Raw genomic sequence first — 24641 nt, forward strand, 5'->3', positions numbered from 1 at the left:
AACACAATTGAATTGAAAACCAATGGCAAATTTTAAACTAAAATAGGCAAGTTGTGACACTATGGCTGAGAATTTTCCCAAACCAGCTGTTGCTTAAATTTTCATATTAGAATTTTAAGTGCAATTTGCAGTTTAGTGAATAAAGCCTTATGTGTTTGATGTCTCTTTTGTGGGGTTTTCATAAGTGACAAATTAAACTTGCTCAAGCCTCAATTAATATTAGTCAATGTTTGAGTAGCTTTGGTCACTCTCTCTGCATTTTTGGTAGAAAGCTGCTCAATTTTGAAACATCAATGGAATTTGACCTCTGCCTGTTACGACCTTAGGGATATTATACTGCAACTTTATCTTCTGCTGACTCTGACCTGCCTGATATTTAAATCTCTCTCAGAACACTGCATGTGCCATACAGTTTAATACACCACGTCCATGTGCACAGCATCGTCAGATACAGGCTGTGACATGGTTACATAATGTTTTATCTAGATGGGTCTTGTGTAGGGTACAGTAAGGCTTCCTCCACCGCTTGGATAAAGTTTAATCATGACAAATTATAATTTTATTTATGTTGGGATTTTTCCATGGCATACTAGACATTTTGTGCTAGTTTGTGTAAACTGAATGCGTTAAATCAAAAGTTTGGGGTCCACTGACCTCCTGCAAGCTCCTAGTTTTAACCTCAAAGATAAGCAGCAAAGATGCTTGCAGTCAAGATCTTATCTTTCTATTTGTTGTCTTTGGAATTATGAGACTATTAGACTGATTAAAGAGATACTCCGAGCACCATGACAAGTGCTTTGAAGTGGTCATGGTGCTTGGAGTGTGTATACAGTAATATTATGTTTTTCTGCCGGAGGTATAATGTCACTTCAGGTAAAATATGTATGTCCCCTGCATTCCTACCAACATTCCTGCATACAGGATAGACGTGAGACTCTCATCATCTTCAACGCTGACAATGGTCAAGTCTACCTGGCTGACAAACTGACTTCTTACCAACCGAACCATGTTTTGTAAGGAGTGCTGCCGTAGCACTCTCTGTATTGTCCTAGAGCCCGCTGCACAGCGCAAGCAAATCTAATGATATGCTCGCCCTGTGCTGCCTGGTGACAATTCCCTGATGTCCCCAGATGCAGAACACCAGAGAATAAAAGCTGGACAGGACACTGAAATCGAGTCTCTACTGCCAAAAGTGGGACTGTTCAGAAATATGGCCTGAAATTGCTACACAATCCTTCTGTCTCCTCAAAGTAAATGTAACTTGTATAGATGCAAGTATTGAATAGGGTGGGGAGTTAGATCACCCTTGTAGTAAAAAGGTTTAATAATGGTTGTACTTGTTACCAAACATCCATCATGTGACCTTTCCTACCTCCTCTCAGCTCTAAGCTAAGCCCAGAGGTGCAGGGTTTAGCTCAGTAGAACTCCTGAAGGATGAAAGGAGATAGGGAGTGGTGCACAGCGTACCCAAGGCATTAAATTGTTTTTAAAATCTTTGACAAGTACAATAGGTGGGTGGGGGGAGGGCACCATTGTATTCTTGGCACCATAACCACTACAGTGCACTGTAGTGGTAATGGTGTTCGGGGTGTTCTTCTGGGTCAATCAAAAGGCAGATTCTAGGGGAAGGACACTATCTCCTTTAAATCTTGCCATGCCCAAAAATTCTAGTCAGCTTTTAAATACAATTACTCTTGTATTTTGTTTGTTGTTTTTCTCTATTTCTAATAATATAGAAAAACAACATTAGCTCCCCTCTTCTCAAAAAACTTTTCAGAAAAACATTAATAACGGTTTTTGCTGTTGTGGCAAGAAAACTATTTGTCTAGAATGGATACCTACAACAATCCCAATCTTTTGCCACTTAATTGTTCTATGTATTCTACATCGATCGGCTCTATAAAACGACAAGCAGCTCTGGGAGCCCAATATGACCACTTTATACCATTCTGTGGAAACGAACATGAAAATATAATTAGAGATTACGTTGTCTCTGTTTATTTCATACGCCTGACACTTCTAGACACTTGTCGGAAGTACTGCCATCTAGAAGTGGCAATCCTTCCAGCTGTGTAAAATGAAGAAAGGTCCAGGCACTCCAGGATAGCAACAATAAGGCAATTTATTGGAACCCACAGCCAAATCGCAACGTCTCGACCTACATGGTCTTTTGTCAACCCTTCCAGCTGTCACCAGTGACGACTGCAAGGAATTGGCTCTGTCTATGGAGGAACTCGTCTCATGCATGCGTGAGAGTACAGCAGTGACGTCGGCTTCTGGCTCTGAAGAGGACCCGCCAGAAGAAAATTCCGCCACCCCCCTCCCCTCAAAGCACAGGTTCAGGTAAGTATAAGTCACCTGTATCTGCCCACCTTCCACTGGACCCTAAGCATCAATGTCGGCCCAACAGGTAGACCACCCCCAAATGTTGCAGAACTACAACTCCCATGATGCTTTGCATGCCTTTAGAATGCATTTAGAACGACAGAGCAGCATGGGAGTTGTAGTTCTACAACATCTGGGGAATCTACCTGTTGAGCAGCCCTGCCCTAGTCTCTCTCTCTCTTTATCGCAAACAGCAGTACGTCACGTGTGGAAACATGGAATGCAGCCAGGAGCTAACATGGCCGCCTAGGGATCGGTGGGGGCAATCCACGCATGCGCGAGTCACGTGGCCACGCAGTACGGGGTCGAGAGAAGTTTGCAGCGCTAGAGACTCAAAGGAAAACATCGCTGACGGCGGAGCGGATTCTGTATGTAGACAGCGCGCCCGGTCCTCTGTCATAGCTCGGCTATAGCGCTCCCCCAGCACTGTCTGCCTACCCCCCCCCCCCATTCTGTGTGCTCCCTGTCCGGCTTCCTGCCCCCATTGTCTGCTCATTGTGCGGCTCACACGGAGCTCTCTGTCTGCTCCACTCTCCCCTTCCCTGCAATAACCCAGTGACTCACTCTCCCTCCTAACCATTCTATAATATATATATTGACCTACCCATACTATAATATATATATTAACCTACCCATTCTATAATATATATATTAACCTACCCATTCTATAATATATATATATTAACCTACCCATTCTATAATATATATATATATTAACCTACCCATTCTATATTATATATATATATATATATTAACCTACCCATTCTATATTATATATATATATATATATTATCCTACCCATTCTATATTATATATAGTGTATATATATATTATCCTGCCCATTCTATATTTTATATATATATATATATATATATATATATATATATATATATATATATATATTAACCTACCCATTCTATATTATATATATATATTATCCTGCCCATTCTATATTATATATATATATATATATATTAACCTGCCCATTCTATATTATATATATATATTATCCTACCCATTCTATATTATATATATATATTATCCTGCCCATTCTATATTATATATATATATATATATATATTATCCTGCCCATTCTATATTATATATATATTGACCTACCCATTCTATATTATATATATTAACATGGTTCACCTGATAGTGTTATATTCTCTAACACAACACATTGTGCCATACTGAATGCATACTCCTGTCCATTACATGACATATCATACCTGTACAATGTGCTACATTACATGGCATATCACACCTGTACAATGTGCTACATTACATGGCGTATCACACCTGTACAATGTGCTATATTACATGGCATACCATACCTGTACAATGTGCTGTATTACTTGTCATAGGGGCCCTTTATATACACCTGTACTATGTGATATATTACATGACATACCACAGGGGCCCCATATATACACCTATGCCATCTGCTATAATACCTGACATACCAGAGGGGCCTCTTATCTTTTTCTCTATAGTGTCAATGCTTGCCATGCTATATAAACCACCTAACACGCAGAGCTATGGTTCCCTGCCATTTAATATCCCACCCCAGAATACCTGCCCTTGCAGCACCTTGTTTGTGGACCCTGATTTACTGTGCTCACACCTCCTTATTTATTAACCCAGAGTTCCCATGCTCACAGCCTTCCTTGTTTATTGACCCAGAGCTCCTGCTTTATGCTCCTCCTTGTTTATTGACCCAGAGCTCTTGCGTCATGCCCTCCTTGTTTATTGACCCAGAGCTCCTGTGTCATGCCCTCCTTGTTTATTGACCCAGAGCTCCTGTGTCATGCCCTCCTTGTTTATTGACCCAGAGCTCCCGTGTCATGCCCTCCTTGTTTATTGACCCAGAGCTCCTGTGTCATGCCCTCCTTGTTTATTGACCCAGAGCGCCTGCGTTATGGCTCCTCCTTGTTTATTGACCCAGTGCTCCTGTGTCATGTCCCTCCCACTTGTTTAATGACCCCAAACTCTTGTGCTCACTCTCCCCATATTTGGCCCAGAGCTTCTGTGTCATGCCATTCCTTCTTTATTGACCCAGTGCTCCTAAGTCGTGCCCCCCTTGTTTATTGACCCAGAACTCTTGTGTCATGTCCCTCTCCCTTGTTTATTTACCCAGAGCTCCTGTGTCATGTCCCTCCCCCTTGTTTATTTACCCAGAGCTCCTGCACTCATGCCTCCTTTGTTTCTTGACCAGAGCTCTTACGTCTTACGATTTTTTTTTTAAATCAATAACGTATCATTCACCTAACTTAATTTAAATTCCCACTTCCCTTATAGCTAGCTTTTTTTGTGTGTTGTCTCATCATCATGTCTCTCTTATTGGCCGATGCGTGACTCCCATCCTTACTGTTACTCTCTAATTCCTCTGTTCAGTTTGTGACCACCCAATGCCTCTTTATGCATGCTGATCTCACTCAGTGCTGGATTGACTTGTGAGGTACCCACACTGCAATTAGTGTTTCTGGTAGCATTGATGTGAAAATTAACAGTAATCTTGCTGTGACCGTGTTGACAGACGTCTTTGTCTATGATCGGGTTGGTTGAATTTGTAATTTGAACAGTATCTTGGTCTTCTCTCCTCTATAAACACTTGATTTCTGTTAAAACAGGAGTAGGTGGCATAGGGAAATTCCACAAAAGCTTTCTAACAAATATCTAATCATTTCTTACTTTAAACAGGTGGTGGGAACATTGGCCTGCCACACCTGCACAAAAGTTGAGTAGATGTATTCATTCTATTTATACAGCATATTGAATTCATTGCAAGGTTCTTTGTTACTGGAGATTAAATGAGCTTCAATGGCTATAGCTCAGTTAATGGGCAGGGCGCTCTTTACCATTTAGTAGTCTGCATATTGTAATGTATTCACCCCCACACCTATTTGTACAGTGCTGTGGCATATGTTGGCATTTTAAAAATGCCAGTAATCGCTGTTTTCGATGGGGGTTGCAGTCACATGACCGAATGTTATTTAGTAACTGCATAAGGGGGGGGGGGGGCGGTAGTATGTTTAACCCTGCAATAAAAATCATTGCTTCACAAATTCAAAAATCATTGCTTCACAAATTCAAAAATCAAGAAGTTCCTGAGAGATCCAGGGTAGCAGGGAGGTATGGGGCTGTAATATCCCAAATTACTATTTATGGGAGCAGCAAAAGCCCAACACCTTCTTTTATTTATATTTTTCTATCACCGTTATCAGCACTTATAGTTGTTTGCCTGCATCCATTCATTCTGTGGTGTTTTATAGTTTTGATATTGTCTTCTTGATTTGTATAGTTTATTTAAATGTTATCTGTATCGAATTGCACACGGTCAAGGTCTGCACTGTGTTTGTGTAACATTTTGTTTAAATTCAGCCTTCATTGATTTTTTTCTTAAGTAATACAAAGGTTTGTGTTAGTCATACAAGACCTGGGAATTGATGGTAAAATTAGACCCAGTTGAACTTTATGTAGTCTTTTGCATTTGTTATATATAAATAGCTCTACCTCCCTGCTAGTACGAACAAACTTGTGGAAATTCTTTGTGTGTTTAAAACGACGCTGTAAGCACCATAACTACATTTCACTGATGTGACTAGTGTCTGGACTCCCCTGATGCTGTTCGTCAGTTCACCGTTGAACTGTTTTGGAACTATTTGACACTATTTGATGGATAGTGGGCTCTCTGGAAATTACATGTGGTGTCTTATTTATTGAATAAGACTCTACAGAAATGTCCTGGGTGAATTAGTTTGGTTTGGTGTGTATTAAACACCGACTGGACAAACTGACTGAAATAAATATTTGCACCAGTATACTAAACAGTAATTTGTGGTAACATATGAACCGGCTTGGAAAACTTTAAAGGACACTCCAAACTCCTAAAGAACTTGAATATAAAAAAAAAAAGCAAATTTCAATAGAAATTGACACTTTTATAAATTATACTGGATACACCCCCTTTGGCGTTCAAGCAGGCAACAGCTCCTGTTACTTCCTGGTTTGGTTAGCATATTTGCAAATAACTCGAGGCATTAATTGCCCAGAGCATCTGCCTTGCAAGATTTCCCATTGAGCTGCATTGGGATGTCTGTGATTGGACAGCCACAGAAAGTTTGGGCGGGGCTAGAAGAGGAGGGTTTATAAAGGCAGTAGACAAGAGAAGTGCAGTTTTTGCAAGCTGATTTTAGATATATCCCCAATGAAGGGGAAAAAAATCAGAATTAAATGCTTGCATGTTTTCTATTTGTGGTGTATATCTACTAAACAGTGATTTTTATTTATTTTATATTTGGGCAGTAAAATATCCCTTTTACGTTACGCCAATCAACTTCTGTTTTTAAAACTGGTCGTAAATTAATATTTCATACACTCCTCCTTACATACACAATACTAACATTATTTATTTTAAAAATTTCTTATGGGATTAAGTTAAATATCAGTGTTTTCACGTTTCAATTTCACATTTCAAAATAATAGTAGAAATTACTTTCTCGAGACAGAGGATTTTTCTTAGACCTGCAGGGAAACGCTGATTTAGTGGATAGGCCTTAGAGAGAATAGCTGCACTTGGGAGGATGAATTCTTATGTAAAGAAAGCTCCGATCATATCACCTTTGTTCTTCTTGCGTTTCTGGTTAAGACTTTTACTTATGCCGTATGAAGGTATTTATGGAACTCAGCAGTTCCACAAACCTGCATAACACATTACTATTATGTCTAACTACTTCTACACAGCAAAGTGAACACAACCCTTAGGCTTGTGTTGTACCTATTAGTATTGGTTCTAATCTTTCTTCAAAACAGGGTTGATTTTTGGTGGGATTTTCAGATACTTTTAACAAAATACAGTATTCATTTTTCATTTTTTTTGGTATGTTCTGTTACTGTCCATTGTGTGCCTCCAAGATGACTGGCCAATCCAATGTTTCTAATATAGGAACATTGGGGCACGTAGGCACATGCGCGGCGCTCACCATGATGCGCCTACAATTCTTTGACAGAGAAAATGTATTAAATGATTCTCTATGGCCGACCGTGACTGCGCATGGACACAACGTCACAGTATGAGAGTCGAGAAGTACGATTTCTGGATCTCATTCCCATAGTGCTTGGAGGCGTGGCTTGAAACTGCGCTTCCAAAGCTTCTAATTAGCTTAACTTGGGGTTTTGGAGGGAAGGACAAGGGGACAGGACTGCGGGCACTATAACTTCATTAAGTGTCCCTTTAAGCCTTGAGCTCCACCATTTTGTCATAATTGTCAAGCATAGGAAAAATACATAAGACAAAGTAGTCTGTACTTTGTCTTGTTTTTTTAAGAGAAATAGATCAGAAAGAGGAGAGAAAACAATAGGAGAGAGGTAAGTTTGAGGTGAAAGAGAAATTTTTTTCTGTTTAAGACTACAGCTGAGGTTTTCCCATGTCCGATCTTTTTTGCCTGCATTTTGCCATTTGGATTTGATTCAATAAAGTTTAGTGATATTCTTTTGAAATTGAAACCTTTAGTGATGCAATAGCACAATTGACAGCATGTTACTAAAATGCAGTGTTTACCTCTGTTTTTAGTTTATTCAGCTGTAAACCTGTGTGTAACGGATAAGAATGAGTTTATTGTTTCTTTGGATCATGATGCTACCCATACCTCATAGAAAGTTTGTACTGTAGCGAAAAGTTTAGTTTGTGGCGTTGGAGTGCCTACATTTTGTGAGATTACTCTAGCCGAACAATATTTCCATGAAGCGGTGTTATTTCTTGGTATGTGTATAATAGTTCCAGGGTGCAGTAGTTGTGGCATTCGAAAAATTCAACCTGACTTCAAAGCTTCTCATAAGACTGTGATTCGATTCAACAGTCCTTTGTTTCTCTCCATCCTTGAAGTTTTTGTTTGTTTTTATTTGAACAGTGAGACTGGTTTACCAGAAATTCTTAATGTACACAATGCTAATTTCATATGAACAGTATACCCATTAATATAGCTTAAAGGAATACTCCAAGCAACATAATCACTCCAGCCTGCTGTAGTGGTTATGGTATCAGGAGTGCCCTGGCGCCGGCCTAGTGTAATATATCCAACTGTTTTTTTTTTACAGTTTTACAACATACTCAGTCTGTCTATTACTACAGTAGAAGGCGGAACTCTCTATTAGACCAATCTAGGACCACACTCATTGGCTGAGATCGCATACCTGTATAGGCCTAACGGCCCAGGTTCACTTTCAGGATGCACTTTAGTACAACACGGACAACTGCAACTCACCACTAGTTTATCTGCTTCTCAAAACTATACTCATCACTCCGTTGTCCATAACTAATGTATTTTTGCTTCTCGTAAATTCCTTTGCTCAGTTTTGACTAAACGTGTTCTCCTTTCTGCTCCCTATTATTGGAACACCCTACCCTTCAGATGTCTCCAAGCCATCCCAACTTCAGTGTCAAACCCAAATTGCTCTTACGCTGTACATTACTTTACTGTGATTTATATACTGATTTCATATTTTGTTTATTGCAGTATTGTCACAAATTGATCATCTTACTATATGTATGCCCCCCACCCCCCAATTCAAATTTGGGTTGCTACTAATTAAATAACGTTTTATTGTTTTTAGTATTGATTGTGTGTGTCCTGGTTTTGTGTTGATGAGGGAGCTGTATTAGTGTATTTCAGGAGTCCTCATCATGCCAAGAAGGATGCTAACGCCTCACAAGTCTGTTTTCTCTTACTCCCGGCCCCCAAAGTGGCTAAATGGTCCAATTACCATGAACTCGGCCAGATGTGGGTACCGCGTCTTTTCCGCTAACTCCAGCGCAGTGTGTATGGAACTGGCCAAGAAAATCACAGAGTAAGTGCCTGGTAGTGGGGTAAAAGTTTATAATATAGAAGTAAGATAAAATTTTTAGGGAGGTGGGGGGCAAAATAAACTCTTGTTGGAACGAAGACCACGTTATTGAGATAGAATGGTCTGGGTCCATATAGTGTCTAACAATTAAAAAATGTATTGGCATAACACATTTTATTCAGGTGACATACATTTTTTTTTAAATGTCCTTTAAATGACTGTTTCCATCTGCAAAACATGCAGATGGAAGACTCCAGGTTAGCTAGATTTTTACGTCTAAATATGCAGAGGAATAATATGTGGTTGAACCATGGAGCTAATTGCTCACACATCCTGTTCTTTATATTTCTGGTAATATATATATATATATATAACTATATATAACTTTCCCAGTACCAAGGAGTTGTACTCCGTTTATATAGACCGTGGGATATATACTAGCGATTAATTTGTCACTTGATGGTGCTTGTTTTTTTGAGGTGGAGGTGACAGACCCACTTTAAAGTGTCAGTGACTCTGTCACCTCAAACTTATCTTTTTTTTATTGTTTCCCTTTCTCTTCCTCTTTTATAGTCTGTTCTTCTTTTCTTAATTTCTAATCTATTTCTTCTGGGGACTAATTTGTCTTATGTACAAATGGTGGAACTTCAAGCATAAGGCTGCTCCACTTTTATGGTCAAGATAGTTGAGCTTGCCTTAGAGGGACACTCCAGACCCTAAAGCATTTTAACTTACTGAAATGTTTTGTGTGAAGAGTGTCTTCTCCTTTATTTTTACAGAAAGTGTAGATTTCAAAAGAAATTGGCATTTTATAAATTAACCTAATTACACCCCCTGGCTTTCAAGCAGACAACCCATCCTACTACTTCCTGGTTTGTTTTGCTCAGTGGAGCGAAACTCAAGAGGCAGCAATTGCTCAGAGCACCTGCCTTGAAAATACTTTTCATTGAGCTGCATCGGAAAGCCTGTGACATGAAAAGTGACAGGCCGGATAGTTGTAAAGGTTTTTACTGTCACAAAAAATATATATTTTCTGTTTTTTATTTCAGGCGACTGGGTGTAGAACTGGGAAAAGCTGTTGTTTACCAAGAAACTAATGGAGGTGAGATGAAAAAAATATTTCTCGATCTCTTCCACTTTGTGGGATTTATGAAGCTGTGTTTTTTTTTTTTTTTTTGTTTTACTTTCTTTTCACCTGCATGTGATCTACTTTTTTCAGAAACCAGAGTTGAAATTAAGGAATCAGTCCGTGGCCAGGACATTTTCATAATACAGACTATCCCAAGGTAAGTTGCCAGCTCCAGTCTTTCTGGTTTTCATTAAGTAGTATAAAATAAATAAATCACAATAAAAATGTGCATGCATTTCATTATGCATTTTTTTTTTTTTAAATTGCGGGGATATCTAAAACAGCACTGCAAGCCCTCCCCTTTTAACCAGGAACAGACTCTCAGTGGTTGTCCAATCACAGACTTTCCAATGCAGCTCAGTGAGAAACTTTGCAAGGCAGGTGCTCTGTGCAGTTGCTGACTCTTGAGCTGATCAAACTAGGAAGTAAAAGAACTGGTTGTCTGACAACCAAGGGGGTGTCATGAGGTTAATTTATTAAAGTGGCAATTACTATTAAAATCTGCACTTTTGTAAGATGGGTGAAAAAAGGACACATTCTTTATGCATAAAGCATTTCAGCAAGCAGAAGTGCTTTAGGGTATATACACAGTAGAAAATAATGTTCTAAAAATAAAAAAATAATAGAAAATCAAAACATAGTGAATAACTGTCTGACACTAGATAATAAAGTATTCCTATTGTCCACTCAGTTATTCAGTCAAAATATGCCTTGAGAAAAACCTGCAATAAAGTGCACGTGTTATGTTTGTTAGAGGTCTGTAGTGTCCCTTTAAGCAATTAGGGTATTTCTGAATGTGAATTGAATGCACAAGGAATATTTTTTGTTTCCATAACCCACCATGCCTCACCATTTTCTTTGTGTATGTAGCAGAAGGGGAGAGTACCTCGATGGAAGATCCATTCACAAAAATGTTCCATTTATGAAGTCATTGTCCTGGGAGGCTTCACAATTTGTTACCATACCCAGATACTCCTTGGTAAACACAGCAAGTTCTCAGACATGGCTGAGGTTTACAGCTCATAAGAAAATTTGTTGAGTTTGTAGCACAAGCAAGTCTCCACTGTCGCCACCTTTTGCCTTATGTTTTTTTAACAACACACATTTCATTTATTTATTAATTTTATTGGGCAAGGTATTTTATCATTGGATGTCGGCAATAGTAGTTTTAAAACATTAATAGGACTTGTCAGAGTGTAATGAAGGCAAATGTTAAAGTAACAGGCATAATAACGTGCACAGAAATCAAAGTATAAATCTGACTCCCAAGCTAGGAAAATAGGACCCAAATAGACATGGTCCCCGTCATCAGCAAGAGTCTGAATGCATTGCCCACTGAGCCAGCTCCCCTGACAGCCAGATCAGTGTCTTGGAAGGGAGCTGTCACTTGATGGGGTTGGACTGTGCACTAGGGGTCTTCCACTTAAGGCTCTTGTCCCAAGCATGTGGCAACAGGTGTTGGACATCCCGGAGATCCAGTATAAATTAAATAGCTTGGGACTCTTCAGAAATCTCCCAGAGCCTTTTCTTGGGCAAGACCATCCAGTGGTTTTGGTACATTCTGCAGTAGACTTTGAGGTAGGTCTATGGAGTAGACTATGTGTTGGCTGAGTAATGTCGTGTGTATAGGTGTATGCCTTATCTAGTCATCTATGGTGGACACGGCATTCCGCTTGTCAGGTGTGTGTGGTCTGCCTGCGAGCCTTATGCGGGTAGCTCCTTTGAGAGGATGTTGAGTGCCTTGTGGTCCGCCATGTGGTTTGAAGTCCCCTGTGACCCTGGGGAGGGGGGTGAGGGGGGTGCGGGCGTGGGGACTAGGGAGTGAGCGGGCTCCCTGTGTCCTGAGCTTGTCGGTGAGCCATGTGAATGCGGGGATTAACGAGGCAGTGAGACTGCCCAGCATGTATCATTCTCGGACATGCAAGGTTAGTAGTGTCCCAAATTGGTCCCCATAAGGCCTAACATTGCATGTCTAAGGCGGCGATAATAACAATAATAAGAGCAGATGAGCATTTTTAGAGAAGGAAAGGCTAGTAACAAATAACAGAAACAATAAAAACATTAAGACATGGGGCCAGCAATTAAAAGGTGGGTGTGGAGCCTCCTCGACTGGTCCCTCATGGATGCCCTTGGGGCTAGTCCTAAGGCCAGGTTGTTCATGCTGCTTCGGGGTTGCCTTCCTTTGCTGGCGTTGCATGGTAAGGTTGGGGCAAAACAAGAAAGCCCAATCAGGGTATCAGTCCCGTAGTGCAGTGTCCTGTAACGGTGGAGAGTGTCCCGGTGTGGGTGCTCAGCCCTCATGTGGTGGCAGCCACGTACTCGGGGTTCTCTGGTCCCCATGGGATAAAGGGGATTGTCTTCGCTGGGTCCCATCTTGGTGCCATTGCAGTTGGTCCCAGTGCAGCGATGGGCGGCAGCTCCTCCACAGGCAGGCCCAGCTGTCTCAGCAAGGCGGGTGCTTCATTAATGTCCGAGATGGGATATACCTTGTTATCGTGTTGAATATGCAGTGTGCGCGGTGTGCGCCAGCGGTAGTTGATCTGTTTATCTCGGAGCAGCTTAGTGACAGGTAGCAGGGACCTACGCCACTGCAGAGTTTCCCCTGACAGGTCCGTGAAGAAGGACAGAGTCATAGATTCAAAGCTAAAGGTGGCGGATCCCTTCAGGGCTGCGAGGACCGCCATTTTGTCGGCCGAACTCCTGTTCTTCACTACGAGGTCTCGGGGGGCTGTCTCAGGTGCTCTCCGGGGTTTCGGGATCCTGAAGGCTGCTTCAAAGCCGATGTTCCTGGCTTGTTTGGGCGACAGTAGGGCCCCCGTAAGCCGCCTTAAGAGGTGTGGGATTTCCTACGCAGGTATATCTTCCGTGATTCCGCAGATCTTTAGGTATCTTCCAGTGCCGCGAAGAGTTGGTCAGTCCTGGCCTGCTTTTGCTTAAGAGCGTGCAATTCCTGCCTGAGCTCTGAGATGTCTTGTTTTTGCCTCGTGGAGGTTATTTCAACCGCTTCGATACGGCCTACCAGGCCTGTGAGGTCTGAGTGTAGCTGTGCTACATCTGCTTGGAGTGGAGAGTCTTCTGTAAATCTCCCAAGAGAGTTTTCAGCAGCGTCGCCGTCACCGGTTCTGCAGCCACTGGGTTTGGTGCCGGTTGTTGGGGCCTCACTGGAGGTAAACTAGTGGTGGCTTCCTCTGGGTAGAAATCCCCCGAGGAGTCAGAGAAATCCGCGAGGTCGGCGGCCATCTTGGGGCCGTATGCACCTTGTGCCTGGTGGAAGAGGTCCCTTATGCTGGCTCCCTGTTTGGGTCGGTCCAGTTTTGGCCTCTTGGTCTTCCTTCCCATTGTCGTTCTGGGTTGCTTGGGCATTTTTATCAGCGGTTGGGTGGCCGAAAATTGCTAATTTGCTCTGGGTAGACACAGAGTCCATCTACCCTGCGTCCGCTTGGATCGGCTGCCAGACTCCGCCCCCGGCCCAGCCATTTTAACTCAGACAGCTACTGTTGGCGACTTAATTTCAACAAAATATTGGCAAACAGTTTGTCCAGCTGAGTTAACGCTTCATATGGCAGGCCTGGTTTCGGGGAAGGCCTGTGTGCCAGACAATGCATTGCTCAGATGTTTAAAAGGGTCAAGGGTATTTGCCAAGATAACTCTCACAGGCAGCAGGGAGGAAACGGGGCTCTGTCCTGGTCCTCTGGCTTCATGGAGAATTATAGTGAGGGATCGGCCGCATCTTCCACACTTGTGATGTCAGGCAAGCCTAAGATAGGCCTTCAGTTTACCCATGAAGGAATCTGCCCAGACTACTCTGAAATGTCTTGAACAGTAAACAGTGAGCAGGTACATTGTCACCGGTAGCTTGCCCCCTATCTCGAGTAAATTGTAGTAAAAATACATAAATTGAACTTTAATCATATATAGTAGGCTCCTGCAGGGTCTAGAAGGTCATTAACAGTGTAGGATATAATACATTCTATATTAAATAGAATTTACAATAAAGGTATTGTAAACATGAAATTTCTCTTTACAGGAAGTGTTTATGAAGGCTGTGTTGCTCACCTGCAAGGAGGTGTGCCTAGAGCTGCCTAAACAAAGTGATTTAGCTCATACATGACAGAGAATTGAGCAGTGAGACTGCAGGGGCATGATCTATACACAAAAACCTCTTCATTAAGTAAAAGTTGTTATGCTGACTATTGTGTCCCTTTAAATTAAAAATGTTAATTGTAATTTATTGACAAGTATAGCTTCGGTTATTGACAAGTATAGCTTCTGACATGAAGAAGAAAGGAAACTCTCAAAAGCTTGTCTCTTAATATGTATACATTTTAATTATAATTTTAGCTCCTTTAGAAAATGCAAACATTTTACTTACAATCTGCTTATAAATTGCAGTTGTAAAACTTAAAATAATGCAGTAATGTAGACCAAAATCAAATCTAAAGGCATGTGAAATGAATAGGATAAAATACTCACAGAATAGGCTACTTCAAAAAGATGCTACAGAATTCAAATATAAACAGGTGTCCATAAAAACAAAAAAAAGCTAAAATACCCCTTATAAAGCAGACTGTGCCAGTCACTGATGTCCTCAGTTACATCTTGCATATATGTGAATACACTGAAGCTTTTCTATTCATGCCTGGACTTTGGGTCTGTGGGGTAATTGTCAGTAAAACTGTGCCTGCTACAGTTCAGACAAGCCTTTGTTTTCTTGGGGATCATGGGAGGATGTATCTGGAACTAGGGGCAGGGGGTAGGCCCGTCTTTTGGGGAATATAGCTCTGACTGTAAAGAGAGAGAGAGAGAGAGCTGATAAATCTAAGCGGTTCTGATACAGTGTGCATGTTTTTAGTCTTCCTCTGCAAAGGTGCCTTTGTTTTGCAATTTCCTCATTTCATGTGCCTCAAAAGGGAAATGTTGAAAACCCTGTTTAAGAATGTCATAAAATAATTACCTAGACAAAAACATTGCTTAGGGACTTATTTCTGCTAAGGAAACCATATGGGTTATCCCCATACTGTTCCATTCTTGGTTTCGAAAAACAGAACAAATTCATCTTTAAGAAACCCATTCTACAATCTATTTCTTCAGGCATACAGATTTTGATCAGGGAGGATTATATGGCATTGATCCGAAAGATGCTTATTCTTACGTGTGCTCTTTGCAGTAACAGTAGACATTTCTTCATCTGTTTAACAGCTTCTGATGAGCAGTTAACATGGCAGTAGATTGTAATTTCTTTAATATGTTGGAAAGTGCATTGACGTATAACTTATTTTTCAATGATAATCCTTTTAACCACATCCGTGCTGTACTTACTTACAAATTATCTATTGTGTCCGATAGGGGTAGCCAATTTATTTCCAGGTTCTGGAAAGCCTTTTGTACGGAAATGGGTATTACTCTCTTTTTCTTCCGCTTACCACCCCCAGTCTAATGGAGCTGCTGAACGTGCCAATCAATCTCTGGAGCAGTAGCTTCGTTGTTTCGTATCCCACCATCAGAACAATTGGGCTGACTTTCTTCCTTGGGCTGAGTTTGCTCGGAATATCGCTACTCGTGATTCTTCCGGCAAAAGTCCTTTTTACGTTGTCTATGGCCAGCATCCCGTTGTTCTTCCGGCTGCTTTCTCCTCACAGGGCATGCCAGTTCTGGATGAGCATTTGGCACACTTGGGAACAGATTCAGCGTTCTTTGGAGGATTCCGCTGCTCGCCAGAAGGTGCAGGCTGACAAGCATCGCAGGGCGGCTCCTTCTTATGTCGTGGGGGACAGGGTTTTGCTTTCCACGCGAAATATTCGCCTCTGGGTGCCTTCTATGAAATTTGGCTCCCCGCTTTATTGGTCCTTATCGTATTTTGCATAAGGTTAATCCTGTTTCGTATGCCTTGGGTCTTCCTAAGAATCTGCGTATTTCTAATGTCTTTCACACTTCATTGTTGAAGCCTTACGTACGCAACCGCTATACCCGGCATACTCCACCTCCCCCTCCTGTCTCTGTGGAGGGTCATGAGGAGTTTGAAGTTTCTGCCGTTCTTGACTCTCGTTTCCTTAGAGGTCGACTTCAGTACCTGGTGCATTGGAAGGGCTATGGGCCTGAGGAGCACAGTTGGATTTCCGCTGACGCTGTTCACGCTCCTCGCCTTGTGCGTTCTTTCCATTCTTGTTTTCCTGCCAGGCCTGGCCCTCCCCGTCCGGAGGGCGTGTACTCAAGGGGGAGTACTGTAGTGGTACTTACCCATTCCAGGGGCCGGCCGGGGTCCTGCTGCTGCTCGAGCCGCGCGTGGCTCATCAGACGGCGGCAACAGAAAGGCGGGCAGTGACCGCGAGAAGTGGTCACGTGTCCCGTCTGACTCTAAGAGCGCGCCGCGGGTCTCGGGCGCGCTCTTAAAGGGACAGTGGGAGCCTAAATTGGCAAAGGCCTCCCATTGGTCCCTGTCATGCCACACTCCCCATGCACTTACCTTTTGGGGGCGTGGATGTGACAGGGGCCAATCAAAATAGAAGTTAAGGTAAATATACTCACCTTTTTCTCTTAGTTCCTTGCCCTATCGTGGTTTCTGTTACAGTTCCCTTTAGCGCTTGTTGTGTTCAGTTGTGTTCCTTCGTACTTGACCTTGGCTTTGTTTCTGACTACGTTATCTCTTTATCCTTATCTGTTCTGTTTGCCGGCTTGCTGTTTACTGTGTAACAGACCCCGGCTAGTCCTAGTTTACGCTGTCTCTTTGTGCCCTTGACCTCGGATCGCTCCTGACTCTCTACTCCTCTCATATATGTCCGAGTTAGGGCATTCTGAGGTCCGGTAGACGTATCTCCCCTCTGTGTTGTCTTCTGTTGAGTTGAATCCTGCGTGTTGGGGTATATTTTCGTTACACCAAGTAGCAGCCGAGGAGACGAGTCAGGAGGCATGACCGCACAGAACTTGTTAAGCCATTTTAAAAACGTTTAAACTTCTTTAGGGTAAGATGGCGAGAAAGTGGTTGTCTGGATGTAGTGTCCCTTTTAAATAAATAAAAAAATTCCTTTAAAAATATTGGTTACACTACATATTATACACTAATGTGAGCATTCAAAGTGAATTTCAAATTTAAGTTCAAGGTAACAACTGTAAATAATTCTCCAAGTCAGCTATGCTTCCTGTTTGGCTATTTTAGACTTAAATTTGATGCTCATTTCGAATTCTCGCTAATGAGTAACACTGTTAATTTTGTCCTTAACAGAAACTAATGGGTGTATTAATTTCTAAAAGGATTATCTCTCGTTACATAGCTGTCTAGGTTGCAGTGTTAATTTTGGCGGCAAATTTCAATTTAGTTGTAGTTTTAGTCGACTAAATCTTCAGTAGATTTTAGTCGACACAACTAAAATCTAATGGGTTTAGTTAAAGCCTCTATCTGTCTCTTTTGCCCTTTCCCCAGCCCCTCTGTGTCTCTTTGTGTCCTCCTAGCCCCTATAGGTGCATTTCTCCCAAGCCTTGGTATGTCTCTTTTGCTCCTTCCACAGCCTCTCTGTGCAGTGTTCGTTTTGGCAGCAAATTTCAATTAAGTTATAGTCCTAGTCTTTTGACTAAAATGCTGTTTTGGTCGTATTTTAGTCATCTGAATTGATTTTGTTTTAGTCTATTTTTAGTCTAATAAATCTCAACTAAAATTGTTAGTCAACAAAATTTTAAACTGCGAGGTTGATAAAAGACTAAAGTCAGTCAAGTTCATCCGTGAAAGCCCATTCTTTTATGCTGTTGATCCAAAAGAAGGCAAAACAAAACAGTTGTAGGCATTACCAATTATGCCACAAAAAGGGGGAAAGAAAATTCCTTCTTGACTCCGTAATGGCAATTGTTACTGTATAAAATGATGGCATTCCTTCAGGACTGAGGCAAGTTGTGTAACCACTGGAATGTTGCCTTTCTAGGGCTGTTGTTCTGAACCTCTTATGTTTCAGTCATTTTCTTTCCAGTTGTAAAACTTCTGACCTTGTAGACATTTCAGCCGTCTCCTGTGAATAGCTTTGGTTTACTTGGCAAGAGTAACTGTATTCTATTTTGCTGTGCTGCCTCTGCTGAATGGCTCCCTGTGACTTCACCGCGTTTATGTGAAGACAGAGAATACAGCAGGATGTATAGATAAGAATCCTAGTATTGGCCTCATCCCTCTGCTATGCACAGCTGTCATTGACTGGGGATTAGATCTGACATTATTATCTTTAGTATGGCACACAAGTACTGTGACCTTGAGATGCAATTAAAGCCATAACCCTTTTGCTAATCGTGCAGGCCTCGCACTTGATAATGTCACAAAATATGGGGTGTCCTATTAAACGAAAAAATGGAGTAAGAGAACAGTATGCCAGACATCTGCTCCACCCCTCGGAGGGGGTGTATGGGAAGAAGTACAACTTAACATAGGATAGCAGCAAAACCAAAAATGAAAAACCTTTATTAGAACTAAAAAGTTGAGCCACTATATCCACCAAAGGGTCTCTAAATAGGAGAAAATAGTGTCTACATAACAGGTAGGAGGTGTAACCCTATAGGACAAATCAGGAGCGCAGAAATAAATCCACTCAGGTTAAATGTCCTGCTGACCATTTAAGTGCTAGTACGAGGTAATGGAAACACAGGGGAATAGTCTGCATATCACTCAGAAAATATGTAAATAATTGTATATAAATAATTGTTTTCTGTTTATAAAGTCCTTTTAAATAAGCTACATGCTTTGCCCAGTGGTAGATTCAAGGTGTGTGTGTGTGATCCGCTCTTTTTATATAATGTTAGCTGTCCCATATTCTCTGCATTTCGACAACTCCCAAATTCTCTTTGTGAGTGTTTATGCAACTATTCCTAAAAACATAATTGGCCGTTAAAGTAGAACATTTCGTAGGGGGAAAAAAAAAATTCCCCATTCCAAACATACCTGGAAAGAGCTAAAAAAAAAAAAAAACAATAATAAATTAATTATAAAAGTGAAACCTGCAAAGTGACAAAGCTGCTTTAAGTATAATTTCTTCCTTAACAGGAGTTTAAGTCTTGTATTTAAGATGTCAGCTTTTTAGGGAAAGTTTTATATATAAAAAAAAAAAAGTACCACAAACTTTGTCATTTGTTCATAAAAGCCATAGCTAGTTGTCATTTATGCATGTGCAAATCTTTATTTTTTTTTTTTTTTATATGATTTAAGCTAAGGGATTTTCTGTTAACCAACACAACTTTAATGCTTTGTGAATGCTTCAGTTGATTTGTAGTTCAGATCACTCAGTACTATTCGTGGCTATGCTGTGTACATACACTTGATAAGGAAGTATTTTTCTGATATGAGTGGGTGTGGCCGTGGCAGGCTTATGGTGCAGCATTCTGCAAAACTTGTGTTTTTTGTGTGCAAAAACAAATCAAATTTGAGGATGCAAAAAAGACCAAAATGGTCAAAACCCATCAAACTGATTAATGTTTTATTGGTGCTGGAGCGTCCTTTTATTGTGTGCTGTGCTCTGTACAGCTTACTATTGAATGCTTCACGGCCAGAGATAGACACAGACTCAGTTGGCCTTCATTCTTTAGAAGATATTAAAGGGACACTATAGTCACCAGAACAACTACAGCTTGCATAGCAAGACCACGTAATGTTATCTCATATAGATTATTCTTATTCTTATTATAGCCAAATTTACCACCCTAACTCCACCCACAGTTTTTACACTACATACACAGTAATAAACCGAAACGCGCGGATTGTTTCCGATTGCTATTACTTTGTGGAACGTTTCGCCGAATGGTTCACGGAATATCGTCGTTCTTGTGGCAAAATTGGTCCCATAGGAATGAATGGCAAAATGTTCAAAGCTAGAGTGGGAGCTGGCAAAAGCTGAAAAATCAGGAAATGATTTCTAAACTGCCACCACTCCCTCATTTTCAAGCCCACCTACACAAATCTTATATCAAATCGTTCAGCTGTCCCTGCTGCCACTAAAAATGTCCACGGCTAAGCCATAGTCCTGATAGTTTTCACAATATGAACATTTGTTTGCAACTCACGCCGTCCATTGACATTCATTGAAACTTCACTCTAGCCAGCTCAAACTTGAAGGGCAATTTGTAAACTGCGACTGTGCCTTCATTCTTAATACTTCAAAGACATACTATGCATTAACATGCAGGTCTGGGTCCTGTGATTCTCACATTATAAAGCTCTTCGCTGTAGGATGTATAGTTTTTAAAATACGACCGTTTGAAGATGGCAACCGCCAAAAAACTCTGACCTGTGCCAGGCTGGAGCAGCAAGTGATGTCATAGACAGGGCCTTTTGTACACCTGCTAATGTTTTTATAAATGTATGTTTTAATGTAACTGTGAAGCACTTTGGGCAACAACGTTGCAATTAAATGTGCTTTATAAATAATAACATTACTCCGCCCACTCCAGTTGTAGACTACTGGTGGAGGCAAGAACACTTCACACAATTTCCCCAAACATTTTAGCTTTTCTAGTTGCTTTTGTTCTGGTGAGTAGAATCATTACCGTCAGGCTTTTTGCTGTAAACACTGCTTGTTTCAGATACAATGTAGTGTTTACATTACAGCCTAGTGATAACTTCACTGGCCACTCCTTAGATAGATGTTAGAGATCCTTCCTGGGTCATGGTTGCCTAAAATGCATCCAAACATTCAGTATCTCCTCCCTCTGCATGCAGACACTGAACTTTCCTCATAGAGATTCATTGATTCAATTCATCTCTATGAGGAGATGCTGATTGGCCAAGGCTGTGTCTGAATTGTGCTGGCTCTGCCCCAATCTGCCTCCTTGTCAGTCTCAGCCAATCCTATGGGGAAGCATTGTGATTGGATCAGGCTACCACTTCTGCTGCAGTGGGCAGGTCTAAAGGAAACCGGGACAAAGCATACAGCTCCAGACTTGAATACAAGTAAGATTTTACTATGTTTAGAGAGGCAAGGGGTCTCCAGGGGGGCTAGATGGTGGTTTTAACCCTATAGGGTCAGGAATACATGTTTGTGTACCTGACCCTATAGGGCTTCTTTAATGCAGCATAATAGAAGCTTTTGCCCTAACTGTTAAAGGGACACTCCAGACCCCTAAAGCACTTTTGCTTGCTGAAAAGCTTTAAAGGGAATCTCCAGTGCCAGGAAAACAATCCGTTTTCCTGGCACTGCAGGATTCCTCTCCCTCCGACCCCCCAATCCCCGGTTGCTGAAGGGGTGAAAACCCCTTCAGTGACTTACCTGAGGCAGCGACATGTCCCACGTCGCTGCCTGCTCCTCCCCCGCCGCTCCACCTTCTGCCTACGTCGGCCAGTGGGCGAGACTGATCCCGCCCACCGGCCGAGGAGACCTAATGCGCGGCAATGCCGTGCATGCGCATTAGTGCACCCCATAGGAAAGCATTGAAAATTATTTTCAATACTTTCCTATGGGGAATTGAGCGACGCTGGAGGTCCTCACACAGCGTGAGGACGTCCAGCGACGCTCTAGCACAGAAAACCTGTGCTATAGAGCAGGAAGTTCCCTCTAGTGGCTGTCTAATAGACTGCCACTAGGGGAGGACTTAACCCTGCAAGGTAATTATTGCAGTTTATAAAAAACTGCAATAATTACACTTGCAGGGTTAAGGGTAGTGGGAGTTGGCACCCAGACCACTCCAATGGGCAGAAGTGGTCTGGGTGCCTACAGTGTCCCTTTAAGTGTAAACTAAGTGTGTTAAATGTGTCAATTATAAATTAACCTTGTTACACCCCATGTCTTTCAAGCAGACAGCAAGTCTTGTTACTTCTTAGTTGTTTACCTTGGTGGAGTTAAACTCAAGAGGCAGCATTTGCCCAGAGCACATGCCTTACATTGAACTGCATTGGGAAGTCTGTGATTGGACAGCCAAATAAAGTGTGGGCGAGGTTAGAAATAGATGGCTGGCAAAGGCAGCAGACAAGAGTTCTGAAACTTTTGCAAGCTTATTTTAGATATACTCCCAACTTAAAAAAGGATCTACTAAACAGTGATCTTTATAAATTTTGTATTTGGGCAACAAGGTGTCCCTTTAATGTTTAGATTTCTTATAGTGCCTTTTTATGTTTAAAAGCTAACTTCAAATTCTTTGGGGGAAAATTCGATTACTTTATGTCTAACACTAACTCCAACAGGGTTACCCCCAAAAGTGATAACTGCCCAGAATTCAAAGTAAATTAAAAAAAAAAAAAATTAGACCAAAACAGGCTTGTTAGAAAAATCTCCAAGTCCATAAAATTTGGCAATTTTGGCCTTGCATTTGAAATTCACTTTGAATTGGGGATTATTCTAGCTTCAGTGACGAATAATCTAAATTTTATTAAAGACAGGAGGCGAATATTTGCTTTACTTTCTTTACTGAATCCTCCCAGCAGCAAAGAAACAGTTAAACAATTGAAAACAAAATCAACCAATCAGAAGACATCCAGACAGTAACATGTGGCTATGAGACTTCTCCCAACTCCTCTTTCTTGATGCAGCCGAAACTTGAAGTCAACCATGTAAACCAGAAAATAGTCTGCAAAACACAAAGCGTAGTCAACCAAGTAAATGAGACAGTCCAATGAAGAGACGAATCAAGGATGCCGTGAAGGACAAGAAGAAACTTCACACTAGAACGAAAAAAAGTTTGTGAAAGTATGGTGTGATATGACTGTCAGTCATACAGAAACAAACATTAATGTGACAAGTCATGTGTCAATAATTATGCAATACAATATACATATATTATGAACACTAGAGTAATCTAAACACAGTTCAATAAAACTATGATCAAATAATAATATACGAGGCAAGTAAAAGGCATTTAAGACCATACCTGAATATTTCCAAGTGGATGAAATAAAGGGGTGGGACATAGAAAGATTTAAAAAGCCAATGAGTGGGAAAATTTTCGCCTGCTGTCTTTAATAAAATTTAGGAGGCTTCATATTTGCTGTTTTAACGCCTGGAGAGTAAATGGGGGGAAAAAGCATGAGATGCAGGTAGGAAATAGAAGGTACGGAAAGTGGATTCTCGTGACCAATCAGCGGAAGATAAAAAGACCCCTGGTGACCAAGGCGGAGGATGCAGCCACGCCCCGCACAAAATGGGCACCAAAAGAAGCTTCAACGCCCGCAAGACAAAGAAGCCATCTAATCCAACGAACAATCGTGGGACAGGACACAAGGTTATAAGAACGAATATAAGATACAAACAGAGGTCCCGATGGAGCCTGAAGAGGGGAGATAAGTATCGCTGTAAGCAACAAACAACACAAAGAGAAGGTCTATCTGGAAAGTAAGGATAAAAAACAGAGGTGTAAAGAACCACATCCTCTGATCGATCCTCTGTTTGTGAAGAGTTGTCTGTCATATGGGCGGGTATAATCAGAGTTCCAAGGTTCAGGTTCACTATAGCCTGTGAAGGCAGTCCTACCGGTAGCTCTGCCTCTATGGCAACTGGCCCTGCCAGAAAAATGAGAGCGGATCACTCTGCGCAGGCATGTTTGATCTTTATTAAGAGAGGTGAAAACAGAAACATGTTTGTTGAGGTCTTTCATGAGTTGATCACCAAACAATAGGCCATTAGCCTTTTGACCGAGTTCTTTAGAACTCAAATCTGCCAATTTTGCGTCAATCTTTTATGACATCCTTGTGTCGTTCAGTTGAAATGGCTACATTAGCATTGCCAAGTAAAAATAAGGCCCTCTGTGCCTATTTTCGTACCAAATGTAGAACCAAGGTACCGTCTTTAGAGCTTCATCAGCGAGAATAAAGATTTGTATAATGGGGCCAGCGATGTCAAGCAACTTGTTCTGAACTGCTTATAGACCCGGTTCAAGGCCTTTGCAGGGGGTCTTTACCCGACTTGCTTAGAAAGGTGATCAGGAGAGGATCAAATTCAGGCGTGAGTGCCATCTTGTCAGGTATTGTTGGATGTGGACATTCTGCTATCATCTTATTCAGAATCTCCTTTTCAAGAGGCTTGCAGAGCCACATTCGTCAGAATTGGGCTGTATGGTCTGATGGGACCAACTCGGCCGAGCGGGGATGTTTAATGATTCTGGGATCGACTAAGGGTTGGCCACTAGGATCTAGTAAGGTAGACTGATCCTGGGTCTTTGAGGGATTAATTGTGTTAGAGGGAAACCAGAGGCTGATTGACAAAAGACTCCTTGACATAAGGAGTATTAGCGTGTAGTGCATCAGTGGGGGATTCGTCATCAGAATACCCTGCACAGTACTCATCCATGACTTGTAGGTCGTTGTGGAATGTGGAACCCTCTAGTGGGGGAT

The 24641-nt window shown here is 41.5% G+C and overlaps 1 protein-coding gene across 4 annotated transcripts in view; it reads left to right on the forward strand.

The window, feature by feature from the left end:
- The first annotated feature begins 2678 nt into the window (after positions 1-2678).
- PRPSAP1 (phosphoribosyl pyrophosphate synthetase associated protein 1) overlaps positions 2679-24641 on the forward strand; it is a 42353-nt gene continuing 20390 nt past the window's right edge. For 2 of the 4 annotated variants that reach the window (XM_063459000.1, XM_063458998.1), the window contains exons 1-3: positions 7788-9234; positions 10281-10333; positions 10451-10517. In XM_063459000.1, the coding sequence (XP_063315070.1) occupies positions 9071-9234; positions 10281-10333; positions 10451-10517 (284 nt within the window). In that variant the 5' untranslated portion in view covers positions 7788-9070. Of the gene's footprint in view, positions 2754-7787; positions 9235-10280; positions 10334-10450; positions 10518-24641 lie in introns of those variants that run through there. The other 2 variants (XM_063458999.1, XM_063459001.1) reach the window with 2 other exon arrangements.

This window comes from Pelobates fuscus, chromosome 6 (genome assembly GCF_036172605.1).
Source record: "Pelobates fuscus isolate aPelFus1 chromosome 6, aPelFus1.pri, whole genome shotgun sequence".
Taxonomy (NCBI): domain Eukaryota; kingdom Metazoa; phylum Chordata; class Amphibia; order Anura; family Pelobatidae; genus Pelobates; species Pelobates fuscus.